This window comes from Melopsittacus undulatus, chromosome 4, assembly GCF_012275295.1.
Source record: "Melopsittacus undulatus isolate bMelUnd1 chromosome 4, bMelUnd1.mat.Z, whole genome shotgun sequence".
In the NCBI taxonomy this organism is placed as follows: Eukaryota; Metazoa; Chordata; class Aves; order Psittaciformes; family Psittaculidae; genus Melopsittacus; species Melopsittacus undulatus.
Window position 1 is genome coordinate 68,527,970 of NC_047530.1, and position 15,442 is coordinate 68,543,411.

General features: G+C 48.0%; 2 protein-coding genes across 4 annotated transcripts in view; one reads left to right on the forward strand and one right to left on the reverse strand.

Moving 5' to 3' along the window:
• Nucleotides 1-1,767, forward strand: part of OIT3 (oncoprotein induced transcript 3) — a 29,655-nt gene extending 27,888 nt beyond the window's left edge. For both annotated transcript variants that reach the window (XM_031053276.2, XM_031053275.2), the window contains one exon: nt 837-1,767. In XM_031053276.2, the coding sequence (XP_030909136.1) occupies nt 837-1,016 (180 nt within the window). In that variant the 3' untranslated portion in view covers nt 1,017-1,767. The remainder of the gene's footprint in view (nt 1-836) is intronic.
• Nucleotides 1,768-5,018: 3,251 nt separating this feature from the next.
• On the reverse strand, nt 5,019-14,121 carry PLA2G12B (phospholipase A2 group XIIB). 2 transcript variants are annotated; one of them, XM_013130205.3, is made up of 4 exons: nt 13,883-14,121; nt 9,267-9,355; nt 7,527-7,692; nt 5,019-5,266 (listed from the first exon to the last, which is right to left on the reverse strand). In XM_013130205.3, exons 1-4 carry the CDS (start codon nt 14,115-14,117, stop codon nt 5,148-5,150), a joined length of 609 nt encoding a protein of 202 aa, XP_012985659.1. In that variant the 5' UTR covers nt 14,118-14,121; the 3' UTR covers nt 5,019-5,147. The 2 variants fall into 2 exon arrangements, with proteins under 2 accessions (XP_012985659.1, XP_033918280.1); XM_034062389.1 differs by lacking the exon at nt 9,267-9,355 and having other exon boundaries at nt 13,883-13,962.
• Between the last annotated feature and the right edge of the window lie 1,321 nt (nt 14,122-15,442).

The following is a 15,442-nucleotide window of genomic DNA, read 5'->3' on the forward strand; positions in this document are numbered from 1 at the left end:
AGTTAAAACAGATGAGATCTTTCAAAATTCAAAGATTTTGCTTGGCTATCTGTTTGCCACTGCTGCTTCCAAACTGCATCCTCCCTGCCTGTGCAAGGGATTTTGCTTCAAACCTCACCATAGACCAAACATTCACAAATATTTTCTTCCCTACTTCCTGCTTGCAGGGATCTTGCTTACTCTCCTTGTCATTTAGAAGGCAAGGAGTACCCATCCTGTCACTGCCTGACTTTACTGGGCAGAAAGAAAGGGTAGCTGTCTCCCTGGCCTTTGTTTCCCCTTCTCCCCTCAGCTACCAGTTTTAGCTCCTCATCAGCCTGAGTTTTTCTCCTTTGCCCCTCAGTCTCCTAGCTTTGTTTTCTCAGCTCATGTCAGATTCTCTTGCATCTTTCTATCAGTCCATTCTCTTGCATCTTTCTATCAGTCCATCTCCTTGTGAGGCTTCACACGTTCTTCGTCTGCTTCCTGCTATGCAGTTCCTTCCAGTTCATGTGAGATCTTCCAAGCTTGTCCCTGGCATTTTCATCCCTGCCTCTGGAGGATCATTTCATGCCTTTGCATTACCTGTTTAGCCCTTGGCTAACAGACAGATGCCATACTCTGACATCTCAGCCAGCCGCTCTGGAAAACATGTCCTCTCCTGGGCACTTAAGAAAACATGAAGCAGCCAGTTTGGCTGTGGGTGGCAATGGTGGATGCAGACCTTGTTGATGTGGGAATGGAAATGGCTGCACCGTGGGAATAGCATCACCCATTCTCTGAGAGAGCTGGCAGCAGTGCCAGTGTGATTCCCAGAGCTGTGTGCTGACATGGCCTGCTGTCTTGCCACCCTCCAGGAGGTGTTCTTGCATTGCCGCATCCTTGTGTGTGGGGCGCTGGATGAGAGCTCTCGCTGTGCCCAGGGCTGCCGGAGACGGGTGCGCAGGTCAGCTGAGACAGAGGAAGAGGAGGAATCTGTTCACATGGCAAACCACATCCTGACAGGTGGCCCCATCAGAATCGACTTTGATGACTAACACCAACCTACTGGAACAGCATCTCTGCTGAGACGACTTTCCTTGTCAGTGCCTGCTTGCATGGTTGTTTAAGAAACAAGATGAATTTGGTAAAGCCCCACTGAACCCCTTAGGACATGTTTCCCTAAGTGTGTGATGATTATTTGTGAAGTATGTTGGGAACGCAAGGCAGTGTGTATAGACTGAGTGCAACCCGGACTGCAGAACAGTTTTATCTGCCATTTCTTCCCAACAACCCTTCAGATGAAGGGACCCTATTGCTTTTCAGGCCTGAAGGATTACCCAACTTGGTCCTTCCCTGCATCCACCTAAGGACTGTTTGTCCTTGACAATGTTATTGAAGCTCTTCTGTCATCAGACAATACAAACACTATCTTATCATAGCTGAACGTGTTTGCTATGCAGTTCTGTGAATGATGCTGAAGCTTTGGATGTACTGAGATTTTGGGTTGACCATTAGAAAGCATGTGTAAAAATATTATATCTCCTAATGTCTAAGTTCCTTGGAGCTATAAAACAGTTGTCATTGCATGCACATTTAAATGTTATTTTTAAATAGTAAAAGGTATTTAATAAAACTTGATTTTTAGTGTCTTCTTATAATTGCATGCAGTTTTAGCAGTATTTTCTTTTGTATTTAGTGTTCTTTTATTTTTCTCCCTTTTCTGCCCCCCCAAAAAATGTGGTCCCTTTCATAAATGCTATAGCACCTTCATTGTAAGAGAAAGACCATAAAACATCCTCTGTATTGTTTAGTACCTTGACTGTAAGAAAAATGCCATTAAACAGCAGCACCCCCTCTCCTAAGTGTGCCGCTACCAAGTCTTTGAAAGTTGTCATGCATCATTACCTTGGCCTAGAGAGGCTCTGGCCCTGACAAAGGGATTAGAGGAATGCACATTACGTGTTTCTAGCAATCATTTGTAATGTGGGTAGTTCTCAGGACAGGGTTGTCCCCAGTGAGCCTGCTGACAGGAGATACGGCAGCATTATTTGAGTGACTCTGCACATTTGCAGTCCCCTGGTGGGTGGAAGCTGGATATGGATGCAATTACTGGTGGTGGTGGTGGCGGCGTCATGGTTCTTTGTCAGGAATCCCTTTGGGCTGTTAAGATCCTTCCAAAGAAAACATAATGGATGATCAGCTTGGGCTCCTCTGGGCTTCATTTAGGAGGAGGAGTACTGTGTGGTGAAGGAAATATGGGGTGAAAGGAAGGAGGCACAGTGAACAGTGAAGGACTAAGTAGGAGAGGCAGGGCTGGAGGGTGAAAGAGGAGGGATCCATCTCCACCACTGGCTGTGGCACCACAGTGTGTTCATGAGGTTTTCTGCAAGAAGCTTCACAGTGTGCAGTGTTCTCCCGTGTGTCTGGAAGTGTCCTGGGAGTCCCCCCTAGCCTTCATTACCCATTTTCTACTTTGGTTGGAAACAACCAAATTGCTGCCAAGGCCAAAATTTGTTGCTGCTCTCAAATGGACAGGGAGTCTGTTTGAAGGGCCCATTTAGAAGGGAGTCGCAAATCTCCTCAGCAATGTTCCATTTCACAGATTTATTTCTTTTGCTGAGTGAGATTCCAGTGAGGAACACAGTGATGGGCTGGGAGCTTAATGATTTTTCTGAATAGCTTCATGGCTGCTTTTCCCATTTGGGAATATGTGTGTGTGCATGTGTGTGTGGTAGAAGAAATGAAAATGTTTCTATGATGATATGTCAGTGTAAGCGGAAAGACACTTTCGTGTGCTACCTAGCCAAATGTGAAAGAAAAAGAAATCAAAAAGCCACCTCCTTGCATTTCTGTGCATCTCCTGGCTCTGCTGATGCACATCTGCATTAGGACCACATGGGCAATTTCCTGCTGTCATTTCTTTGTTCAGGCACCCCCTGCTAAATATATTTGTTTAGATAAAACAAGAGCTGGAAAATTAAATCAATTAGCTGGTGCCTTCTGGAAAGGCAACTGGTGTTTTTTGTTTGTGTGAAAGGGCCATGGGGGAGTAGTGGAGAAGAGATTAATTTCCTGGTTTATTTCAGTTATTGTGCACATTATTTCATTCTTCCTGACAGGCTCATATGAAGCAGCCTTTCTGCTTTGCAGCTTTTTAGTTGAATAATCTGGAAGAGTAATGAGGAGGAAACACTGGCCTGTGTGGCCATGTGAATGGAGCAGTCTGGGAAGGTGCCTTGAAAGCAGGATAGCAGGTCTACTGTCTTTCACTGGCCTGTGGCCATTCCTCCACTGACACAAAGGGAATGGCTCTTAGGCATAAACACCACCATTTCTCAAAGTCTTTTAGCTCTCCCCAGTTTGCTTCTTGCTTCCATCTGTTGTCTTTCTCAGTATTACAACCTGGAGATGAAATCAAAGACCAAACTCATCTGAGAGCCAAGGTATTTGTCTGTTTAATTTAATCTGCTACACCACATAGTGGAAGCAAAACATACTGCACAAGCAGTGGTCGAACATCTGCGTGAGTTGCAAACAATCCTGCGAATGCAGAAAGTCGTCAGGAAGCCATCAGGTGAGCACAGTGTTGTCTTCCTGCTCAGAGCAGGATGGAAGTGAAGATGACCCAAGGTTTGTCCATTGACCTGAAGAGTCCTGTGACCAGCTGCTTCAGTGGCTGTACGCCGACTGAGTAGCAGGAACAATGTGAAGGGGAAGCGACTTTTAGTTTGGATGCAGAAGTTTTACTGTAGTTCATGTACTGGTTTTCTCCTATACAGGATTATTTGGTGGTTTTCTTGAGTCACTGCCACCACTTGAAGGCTCAAACGTTTTCTGAGCAGCTCTACAAAGCTGCTCACAGGTTTCTTCAGATTGCCACAGTTCAATTTTGTTGTGAAGAATGCACTTACTCAGTACTCAGTAGCTGCCCTGTGTGCAGCAGTCTGTAGTGTTTGGGATGAATGGTGGTCTGAAAGCATAAGAAACTGATTTATATTAGTGGTGTTTCCAACACATCAGTAGCAACTTCCTCTCAACAAGAAACAGATGAAAGTTGTCTGCAAATGTTGTATGTAGATGAAATTCCATATACTACTTAAAATTCTCATTTTGTATGCAAAAAAAAATTCCCCTTAGCAGATGGGAGTATTAACCACGTTTTAGAAAGAAAGCAGTCTGAGGCTGCTGACAGCTCTTCAGCTGGCCGTGTCTCTGCCCCATAGAGGTAGCATGTAAACCCTGCCACCTGACAGGTAAGCCTCAGATTTTGAATGTCTTATCCAAGGCAACTGGGAGCCTCCTGTTTCCCTCATGCAAAAGATGGAGGTGGATACCCAGTCATTTTGTGTAAAAAGGGATCCTAAGGGAAAAGTTTTGTTAAATGATATAGGAGGAAAATAAGTAAATTTATCTGGATGACACTGCAAAAGAAAAGTAGCTTTTTCTCCTGAGACTGTGGGAGAGTGCTGTGATTTCACACCTCAGACACAATGGGCTTTGGTCCCCATCTGCCCCAAAATGAACTGTGCCTATATCACATACACTTAAAGTTTTTTCTCATGCTTACCAAATCTCCCTGGATGTTTTAAATCAGTTTTGGACCCACCAAGTATTCAAATAAGCAGGGTTGTCAGGGTGTGTAATGATAAGATACAAAATGTCAGGGATGGTACTGAAAGTAAATTACCTCTCTTCTTCAGTCTCTCACCAGTGGTGCAAACTGTAAATAGCATGGCCACGGACTGAGATTTTCAGTGGTTGCAGAAACCTAATGCCCTGCACTGCGAATTACAGAGTTAAGGTAGGGAAGAGAGGGGGGAGGGGGCTAATACATGCATGTCTAAGGCAAACAAGTAAAGTATCTTGTTTATAACCAGTGCTGCATCCTGCTTGCCTCTCCTGATCAGTCTGCAGAGAAAATCAGATCATTCAGGCTGATGGACTTGGAAAGGGGTAGGGCTGTTAGACTGCATCTGTGGTGGACAGCAGGCATCACTGCCCTATATTCACAGACTGTCTCCTTTTTCGCAGCTCTCTGCCCAAAAACTGTGGTTGATGTATATTGCTTGGCCAGGTCCCCCCATCCTGTGCTGGGCCAGAGGGCTGATAGAAGTCACTGTGCTGAAGTGCAGTGGCAGAGGGGATGCTTGGTATCAGGCTCATGGAGGCCAGGCATCTGCTCATTTTCACAATTCATCTCGTTCTTCCTCATTGCAAATGCAGGCACTCCTTTGGCTGTTCATGAAGGGCCGGCAGCCCAGGGTCCAGACGGCATTGAACACTGTGTCTGCAACAGATTCACAAGCTGCATGGAAGGAAAAGGTGAGGCAGGTAAGTAACAGGCACTTCAGGACATCTGAGGGATGGGTGGAAACCACCCTAGACTGAGCTCTGCCCCGAGTTCTGTGGTATTTACAGTTGGAAGCAAGGACTGTTGTCTTATCTCTGGGTACTGCAGATTTATAAATCCAGAGGTTCCCTTCTGCTTAACTGGGGGCTCTTTTCTCCCTAGGGTGGCACCAGTCTGACACTAACTTCTTGCCCCTGTCTGGTTTTGCCTCTCTCAGGCTCTTCTGGTTGATGGAGCTCTTGGGGCACTGCAAATAGCACTGTTTACCAAGCAGACTTCCGAGAAGATCTCCACAATACTGTCTTTCCTGTCTTTTCTCCCATCAGTTTTGCCTATAGCTACTACTAACCAACCTTTTCTGCTTTTTGGGAGTTGCCAGCCAGCATGAAAATCCTACTGCAGTTGTAACAGCAGAGCTGTTGATAGTCTGCCTGACTACTAGCCCCTCCTCTTCCCAAAAATACAAGCCCATAACTTGCTTCTCAATAAATAAATAGGTTAATATGAAGTCTTTTAGGGTTTACTCACTGCCAACCAACATTGACTGCTGAATGCATGTGGGAAAGCCCTGCCTTGGGGCTGTCTCCTCTTGCTTCAGCCTCTCAGAGCACCTCACTCTGCTCCTGCTGCTTTAGGAGTCTGCTCAGTTGGTAGGTGTTGGAGAGCCTGTAGTGAGTCATGGGAAGACCAAGGCTTTGGTTAACTGGCACTGCTGCAGTTGGAATGTTTGTGCCCATATGGAGGGAGTGCAGATGCTGTTCTCCTGCCTGCTGTCTCTGTCGTGGTGACTCAGTGGAAAGGATCCCAGATAAGAGCTAGGATGGTGGTGGGGGAGGGCTGTGCAACAGGAGCTGTTCATAGCAGCACCGAGTGGCAGGGAGTGGCAGGTATAGAGCGCAGGACAAGAGGCAGAGCAAGGGGAGGAGAGGATGACTCAGAGGTTTGTTAGTTTGCAGCTACCTGTGCTTCCTGCCCCAGCCAGGACAGAGATGATAGAGGTATTTAGTCCTGCTTGGCTATGGGCAGAGGTGGCTTGGCTCAGCCTAGAAGCAAGGGCTCTGCTCCACCTTTACTCCCTAGTATTTCTGTTTCACTGCTGCAGGCAGAAAGTAAAAAGGAGGGATCTAAAAAAATTTGCAGGGGAAAAATCTGAAGGAACAGGAAGAGATTGGCTGCATGAGGATTTGTGGACAGGGGTGACTATGAAAGATTTGCTGTACTTTGGCCTGTAGCACTTATATATTAGTCCATGTCTTTGTTTTCTCTTGCTGGCCTGGACACTCTTTCCATTTATCTGTGATGAAGTAGAAAGCCATCTGCACTAGTACTTCTAGTCATGCAGCCTTACCTGTGTGCCATAATCAGGCCTCAGGAGGAGCAGATTGGGAGAGGCTCTCCTGCCATGGCTGACTACTAGTTGTGGCAGGGTCTCTGTTTCCTCCTTGTCATACAGTGAAGAAGTGCTTGAAGTTGGCCCAGGGGACCAAGAGGCAGGCTTGGACTCTTCACAAAGGTTACCAAATGCAGCCTTTACCAAAAAGCTCTTCTCAAACTTGCAGTCTGAAGCTTTTAAAACTAGGCAAAACCAGGATGGCTGTTGAGCTGCTGACACGTCACTAGAAGTTTGTTAGTATGGGGGCTTCTGACGAATCCAGCTCTGCCCACCATGACTCAGCCACCACCCATGTCCCTGGTGCCATCGTCATCTCTTACCTGTGAAACAGATCCCAGAGAGCCCTTGTCCTTGGCTCTCCCAATTTGTTGGCCCTTGGCCATGTGCAGGTTTCAGTGTGTGGTTTACTGGCTGTGGAATGTTTTTTGACCATGTGAAGGCATTTTAAGCCTTGGGGAGAGCATCCAGGGGTTGAAGGAATTGCAACTATGTTTTCTTGTTGGTGGGTTTGTTTTGGGTTTTTTTGTTTGTTTGGGAGAGGGGGGAGTTTTGTTTGGGTTTTGTTTCTCCCACATGTGGTTTGTAATGTTTTCCAACTGTAAATAATTTAGGTCCCCAGTCCTGGGACAGAAGTGTAAGTGTAGAGGGAGATCTCGGTATTCTCACTCATTTCTGACCCACCTGTGACAAGCATGGGGCAGATGTTCTGCTCCCTACTGCAGATTTTCGCTGCTTTTGGCAAGGAGAGAGCTCCCTGGCCACAGGCTTCCCTCCCTGCCATCGCTCCTTCCCTCCATAGGGGATGTGAGCAAGGAAGCCTACCTTCCACCTTGGAGACAAACCCGAGGCTGCGCTTGAGGTCAGAGCAGATGGAGTGGAGGCACCAGCGGAACTTGGCGTCACAGCGGTATTTGTTGGCCCCACAGGTGTCGTAACAGATGTCCAGCTGGTTACAGCACTTGGTCATGGCAGGGATGCCCAAATCTAGCTGGGGAAAGAGAGGAAAGCAGTGTCCTGTGGCTGCGTCCTTGCCTCAGAATCAAGCAGCTCCAACTGGGTGAGGTATTGCAGAGCCCAGCTGGATCCTGTCCTAGAAGCTACTTCTGATAGCTGGGGCAGCAGGAGGGAACCCATGCTTCTCCCTCACCATCTAAAGTAAGGGGCAACAGTAGTGTAGGTCCAGTACAGGACAGACGACATTCCCTTCTTTCTGTTGCAGTGGATTAACTTCTCCTAGAGAGATGGTAAACAGCCCCTCCATGAATCTGCTAGTTCTAGTTTGTCTGAGTTCATTAAAGAGTTTCCTGTCCTTTCCAGCAGTGGCAAAGGCCCCTTTTCTCTTTCCTCCTTTTCCCACAACCTGACAAGTCCTGCTTGTTGGCTTAATAAATCTGCTATAAGTGTTATTAATGCCTTACTTCTCAGAGAGACACTTATGAGACCAAGGACAAATACAGCTTGATCAGGGGAGCTCTACTCACTTGGGGGTAAACAGCAGCTTAGCTAATAACCATGGGGGTGATGGGGCAGAAGGCCTGCCTCCTGCAGAGGCTGGACTCATTAGCTTGTTATAAATTCCTCCTCTTTTTGGTCTTCCTCATGTGATATTTAGGATACTGTTTCTTCACTTCACTCAGTGCTTGTGACTACCTGCCTAAGGGGAAGGTACTGCAGAAAAGCCCACAAGGTTTGCAGTGAAATGCAGTTTAAGGATCTAATATTACACGAAGAATGGGATGCAAAGAGAGGGCTTTTTGGAGCAGGAATCTGCCCGCTTGCTGCAGACTTCATGGGCAGCAGTAATGCATAAGGTGAATAGTATTTCCTGCTCTTAGAGCCTCCTGGGAGTACTTTTCCTGATGATTCTAACAGGATTTCATTAATTGCTTTTAAAATAACAAGTGGGTGCAGTATTAAAGCCCACAGGTTTATTTCATTGCTTGGCAGAGGCAAAAGCATGGGAGGGGACTAAGGGCCAGGTGTAGAGAATGCCTTCAAGTATTGCCATTTCTACAACATGCCATGCCACTGAGCTGTCATGGAATGTGTTCCCTGTCCTATCACAAGGGCACAGGATTGTTCTGGCCCTTGATAAAAATACGTTCCTCTGCTTGGCCAGGTGCTCCCTTTTCTTCTCATGGTACTAACCTGCTCAGGAAACTTTCTCTTTCAACACCTACCAAGACAACCAGAGCAACAGCCCGGTCCTTCGTAAATGTAACTCATGTTTATGTGACACCTGTTTCACTGCCACCAGCAGTTGAAATCTTAATGCATCCCTGACTGACAGTTAGTTAGGCAGTGCTCAGGCTGACATGTTTGCCTTGCTTGCTGACAGCAGACGGCTTTGTCTTCTGTCAGTCCCAGGCAGATAGCTTGCTCCCTGACACCACACAAAGTGATACTTCCTCCCTTTTCCAGAGCTCTGGCTTCAGCTGTGAACAGAAGCCACCACACAACACTATGTAATGCAGCTAAGCCTTTTCCCTCCTAATGTTATTAGCTGGTTACTGTGATTAGAGAATTGCATCATTTGTGGTTGGCAGATGTGGCAGTACATACACTTTCAGGTACCTTGAGCCCCAGGAAGTTGGAGCTACAGCCGTTGGGTTCCTGTGGTTTGTAGTGAGGTCGTGGCATTGGAGCCTTCCCTGAGAAAGAAAGGAAAAATGTTAGGAAAGCCAATCTTCCCAGTAAGAGCACCAAAAAGCAGGAGTGACAGGCAGCTCCCCGTTGGTCTGCATCCCTAAACACTTCACTCGCCCAGGAGATGCAAGGAGGAAAGGATAGGTACTAGATCTGTCTAAAACTTGTGTTTCTCTACACTGTTCCTTGATGTGTGTTCAGTGCTTGTTCTGTTTCTGTCCCAGCTGGGTTTGTAAAAGGGAGATCTCAAATGCGGAGTGAGGTGTTAAGATATTTTGAGGTGCTAAAACAAGACATTTGAACCCTGCTCTGGGAAAACTTTGCAAGCTGAGTGGACACTCCAACAAAAACGTGGGAGCTGAGCCTTTAGTAAGTCCATCACCTCTAGGGCTAAGTTTCTGCTTCCCTGAGCACCACTACAGAATTTAAATAGACATAAAATGGATGTAATTTAGCCCTTGAGGCAGGGTTGAGTTCTTTTAAACTCCACTTCCACTGTTTTCTTCTTGTCAGCACTGATCATTATTTAAGATGCTTTTCCCTTTTTTCTGTCCAGGTCCCCAAAATACCAATGGTTAATGGAGGCATAAATCTACCATGTTCTTGAGAAGACCTCACAGAAAATGCGTAAAAAAATCTTATGCAAGAACATTCCCAGCACCTTCTAAATTAAATATTGCTGGAGTGGTTTTCCTTGAACAACAGCTTTGCAACAAATAAGCAACAAATGAGCAACAAACTGGAATAGCTGAGGGATGCCGATGCTGTTTTCTCCAGCCCTACAGAAATACAGTATGCACCAAGAATTTGGCTGTCCCCAAGCCAAGATAAAGCTCTCTAGCTGACACTGCCACCAGGTGATTGCATTTGTGTGGGAAAGTATTTCCCATTACGGCAGTTACCTACGGTATTTCAACCTTTCTGTCTACTTTTGAATAGGCCAGATTTGCTTCCTGCCCCAGGTGCAATTTTCTAGTGCAGAAAGCACTGTTATTTTTAGCAGGTAGAGCTGTCCTAGCAGTAGACAAAGAGCACAAATCAGTTGGTTGCAGCACACCATCAGTATGGGATTGCTTTTGCACCAGAACATAACTCTGCGGTAACTGAGGTATGTTGATGCAAGGGTGACTTCAGAGTTTACTGACACATTGCATAGTACAGTATTTTGGTGGTTATGCCAAGGAGAGAAGGAATTATGTCTATATATGATCTGAATCTATATCCTAAGGCTTCTAAGAAATGTAATGAGAGGAGGGCTGCGCCCAGGTCCTGGTGCAATTCACAGCATAGTTGCTCTTTTGGAAGGGCGTGAGAACTGGGACTCGGAATACAAAGTTCCTGAGCTAAGGCGGCAGGAGGCAGAGGCAAGTTCAAAATCCAACGTGGGTTTTGCAGGATGGGGTCAAATTTTAATGATTTGCTTGTAATATTGACAACATTATCTTTCTGCAGCACATTGTCAGTTAATGGGATAAGGTGGGAATTCAGTGTAGGAGTGGGATTGCTTGGAGATACGGAGATAATTGTGTTTCCAGAGAAAACCTTCCATTAAAAGCTGAAGGTACAGCTATTATGTCTCAGAAAGTTGTCCTGAGGAAAAAAAATCTCACATGAGAATTGTGATCAACAAAACATGAACTATCTTCATGATGAGTCCTTGTTGGAAACCTCTCCTCTTCCTCTCTGAGAAACAGTTTAATCATTTGTAAGGTGCCCTTTGGTGAACCCTCTCTCAGTTAAAGTCCAAGACACCAAAATTAACCTCTCTCCTATATCCTGCTTTCTAGCTAACAGTAAAACAAAAGCAAGGAAGAAATAATAGGCATTCCTGACTCTACATGACATACACTCTGTGGTCTGGTTACCATCTGTTTTATGGCCATTCCCATAGCTGCTTCTGTGATGGGGGAATGGAGTTGGTGGGTTACACTGACTGTTTGCTAGCCGTGTTTCACCAAAGGCTGACATCTGTGTGCTTGCTGCAGGGCATAGTTGGGATGAAGAAGAGAGCTGCAAGCGCAGCAGGACCTGCATGGCAGCATGCTGAAGAGTGATGCTGATGTGTAAAAGCACAGCATTGCTGAGGAAGCCTGTTCTTTGCAAGGAGTTTTATTTCAGGGCATTTTCTTATCAGCACAACCTTAGAGGAGAACTGAAGTTGGGTTCCTAATGGAAGCAAGTTTCCCTGATGCATTTTAATATCTTCAGGCTGTTGTAGCTATGCCAAGAGACTGGAAAACAGCCAGCTGACTAGAACAGCCGCTGGCCATGCAGGAGGTCTCAGACACTGCAGTACTGGAACACTGGCCGGGGGAAGTGAATGTATTTCAGGATGAATAGATGGTCTTGGGGGCTCCTTACTATTGTGAGTGGCCTATTGTTACTGCTTTGCCCCAGGCAAGCAGGCTTTGAACAGACATTGTCCTGTGCAGCACAGCTGTGTTGGAGTGCCTGTCTTTAAAGGCACTTTTCTCACAGCCTGGATGTGCCTCCTCATGTGAAGCCCCTCAGGACCAAATTCTGGGCAAGATGTTGAAGTCCTGCCTGCCCAGACAGCTGAAGGAAGCTGTCAAGGGATTTACCCCCAGTTCAGGCTGTTTCCCACCCTGAGATGCCCAGAGAGATTTTGTAAGCAGGAGGAGGTATTTGTCAGCAATTGCTAGTGTGATCCTAATGTCCTGATTTAAGGGAGTGATCCATCAAGTTGTTTGTTTCCAGACCTCACTAGCTGCTGAAAAATCAAGAGTCTTACAGCCAGAACAGCCAAGTGCTGTGTGCTCAGCTGAAGATGGATGTAGCAATCACAGGTGAGCCCTGACCTTTATTATGGCAAAGTAAGCTATTATTGGTGTCTCAGCTGAAATGAAAGAAGTAGAAAGCATAATTCTTGCTTTGTGCCTGGGGAAAAAGTAATTGGGCCTTAATTCAGCAGAAGGATGGTAAAGATGGTTTGTGTTCATTCTTCTGGACACAGACTGGGTCTCACTGGTTTGGGATCATCCCTGCATCCCCCCTACTTGCAGCCTGCAATGTCTGGGCTAGATACCAGCATGGACAAATAGTTCTGGAAGGGTCCAGCAAGACCTTTAGAGGCACTTGGGCAGTGTTTCAATAGTTTCCTCCTTCAGCCAGTGATTAATGAGCTGCTCAGCAGAGGATGAGAACAGCACTAATGATGTGCTTCCTTGTTTTCCTTCCTAGGTAACACATTTCTCCAGTAAGATGCAGAATGCTCTGGGGGAGCAGGCAGGCATTTGTGCCACCAGCCTGTGGAGATGCTCTTCCCTCTGCCCAGAGTGCAAAGCTGGGGCAGCAGGAGCAGGGAGAGCCCCAGCCTTGCAATGTGCCTGGAGTGACCACTTTGGGTCATTTTGGGTAAGGGTGGCCCATCTGCCCTCTTGTCCTGACAGGCAGCTCCTGCAGCATCTGTTCCTCCCAGCACCCTTGCTGCTAGCCTGGGAGGGGCAGACAATGCTTCCCTCAGAGGCATCTGTCGAGGCAGCAATACAGACAACCCTGTGCAGGCTGGAGACGTGCAGCACAGCGTGCAGCTCACGTTCTGGGAGAAGTGGGATGCATACAGACCAAAACTGAGTTGATGGGGTCTCTCCAAAGCATGGAGTCTGTCTGTGAAAACCACAGCTCAGGGAAGGAGAGGGGTTCAAATCACCTCTGTGCTCACAAGCACCCTGCCCAGGCAGTCACGAGGGACGTGAGATGAAGCTGGGGGAAAAGGGCTGGCAGGCAGTTGTGGATGGGCTGGCTGAGTCAACTGTAAACAGTTATGGCTGTGGGGACTGTTGTAGGAACACAGGGGGAGGACACAGCCTGTAAGAAGCCTCCTTCCTGTTCCCAAACAGGTCCTGCTGCACCTCGATGCTCCCAGTCCCCTGCCCTGCTCTCCCCAGAATGTCACCCCCTTCATTCTGACCCCAGGACAAACTCTTCCTTTTCAGTAAAGCATTCTAAAGTCCAAGGCAAGTGGCAGCTGCCTCGTTCTGCCTTGAGTACTAAAGGTTCCTCCATGCTGACTGCACATCTTGCGTGCCTTCCTGTTATCTCTCCTCCTCCATCCCACTTATTAACCAACTTGCAGCTGTTGAACAATGACACTGAAGATTGCTGAGGTTAGGGCAATACTAACAACCTCTTCTGAGTCAGGCATCCACAGGCTGCTCGCCCTCCCCTCCAGGGCCTCACTGCCTACCCTGGTGCTTCTCTCCAGCGGTCTGGGCAGCCTGGTCACCTACTGCCCTTCATGTAAAACCTGTATATCCTCTCCTCTTGTCCCCTTGCACACAGCACTGTGGCTTCAAGATCAGGCTCTCAGTTCTCAGTGAGAGGGGAAGATGAGGGTCAGTGCCCTGGTGCTGGCACTAGCAGGGAAGCTGTGACTCTGCAGTGACTTTTCTGCACTGAGCAGAGCAAGGGTCAGGTTATGGATAGGAGCTTGTGGTGGTCTTAGGGAAGGGAGAGCACAAGAGCGGGAAAGGGCAGGGAGAGAGGAGCCAGCAGGAGCAGTGTTCACTTACCATATCGACATCTGTACTGACATACTCCATTTTTTCCCCCCAGCAGTTCCAAGAAGGAGTCAAAGTAGCTGTTAACTGTTTCAAAGCTGTCCCGGATGGTCTCAATGCCCCAGTCTGAATAGGATGACTCTGCCCGGGAAGATGGGTGGACAGTGTTCACCTGTGTTGCTTCTTCTGTGCATTGCCCTAAGCCCAGCGTCAGGCACAGAACCGCTGCCTTGAAAAGCAGCCACATGCTGCAGTCCAGATCCAGGCCCAGAGCCCTGGGCCAGGCAGATGTGCGGCCGGGAGCAGTGGGAGTGAGCTGTGGCGTGCGGGAGGCAGGTAAGCACCCCTCTGCCGTGGACTTTACACAGTGCCGAGGGAGCCGGCACGAGGTCACCACAGTCAGAGGGCAAAGTGCACCACAGGGATTTGGAACAAGTTCATCCGGCAGAGAAACACTGGGGAGTGAGTTTGCACAATCCCACTGCGGCACCAGGAGGGACTGCGGGCCTGCCTGCACACGGGAGACCCTCTGTCTGCCCCACAGAGGCACTGCCTGGGCTGCCCTGCTCTCTCCCCAGCCTGCTGGGAGGTGAACCGTATCTCTGTCCAAAATATCTGCTGCTCAGGCAATGGCAGTGATGGGTCAGCAGCAGACTGAGGAGCACCCATTGCCTTTCTCCTGGGCAAGTAATGGGGTAGGATGAGGCACCCCCCCAGGCTAGCTGTTGTGGGGGAGACTGCTCCTAGCAAACCTGAGGGACCGCAGGGATGACACACGTGTCATGTGAAGGGGCTTTCCAGGCCTGCATGCCTAGGGCAGAAAAGGGTGGCAAAACACACCATGTCCTGCTCTGCTGTGGCTAGAGGGTGCTGTTGGGCCTCATAGGGGTTGATCCAGCAGCTAAGGAGTGGTTTGGGTTTAGAAACACTGCATTCAGGGTGACCCCTTGGTGTGTCCCACCAGTTACTCATCTGCATCACTGATTGTGTATCGGCTTTTGGGACTCCTGCAGGCTGATGTTATATGGCTGGTGCTTACAGCTCTTGTGTAATGCTAGTGCTACAGAACTAAACATGTTGTGTAGGTGGCCCTCGGCACGGGAGGGCCAGCACCAAAGCCCACAGGCAACAGGCCTGTGGGGCAGCCGCAGATCCTGGCTAGGACTGGCCTGTCAGGACCCGGGGCCTGTGCAGCCAGTGGTGGCTTCAAACATTAAAAGAAACCAACCAAATGAACACCGGCAGCAAAAGAGAACACAAACTACTCATAAAGAGCAGGGAAGGGAAGTGGCATGGGAAGGCTGCTCATGAGAACCTTTTTGGATGTACCCCAGCATGGGACTGCCTCTCAGGAACAACCACCGTGTAGCTGATGGGCAGATCGGCTGATCTCTGTGGGCCCCAGCAGCAAACTTCAGCAGCCATTTCTGTGTGATTGGCTGGGCTGCAGAGTGGAGACTCCCCAGAGGCAACAGGAGCAGGGCAGTGGGACTGCTAAACACATGGCAAAGGTAAGTGCAAGTTCTGACATTTTACTGTTTTGCAGGAGACTTGCCCCAGAGGAGGGCCATG

What these genes read in the sequence shown, in the direction of transcription:
- PLA2G12B (XM_013130205.3), bottom strand. Translation starts at nt 14,117, where the DNA reads ATGTGGCTGCTTTTCAAGGCAGCGGTTCTGTGCCTGACGCTGGGCTTA. An exon ending in GGCTCAAGGTACCTGAAAGT is followed by an intron (nt 7,693 to 9,266) that starts GTATGTACTGCC and finishes CTCTTTCCCCAG; the next exon opens with CTAGATTTGGGCATCCCTGC. An exon ending in GTTTGTCTCCAAGGTGGAAG is followed by an intron (nt 5,267 to 7,526) that starts GTAGGCTTCCTT and finishes CCTTCCATGCAG; the next exon opens with CTTGTGAATCTGTTGCAGAC.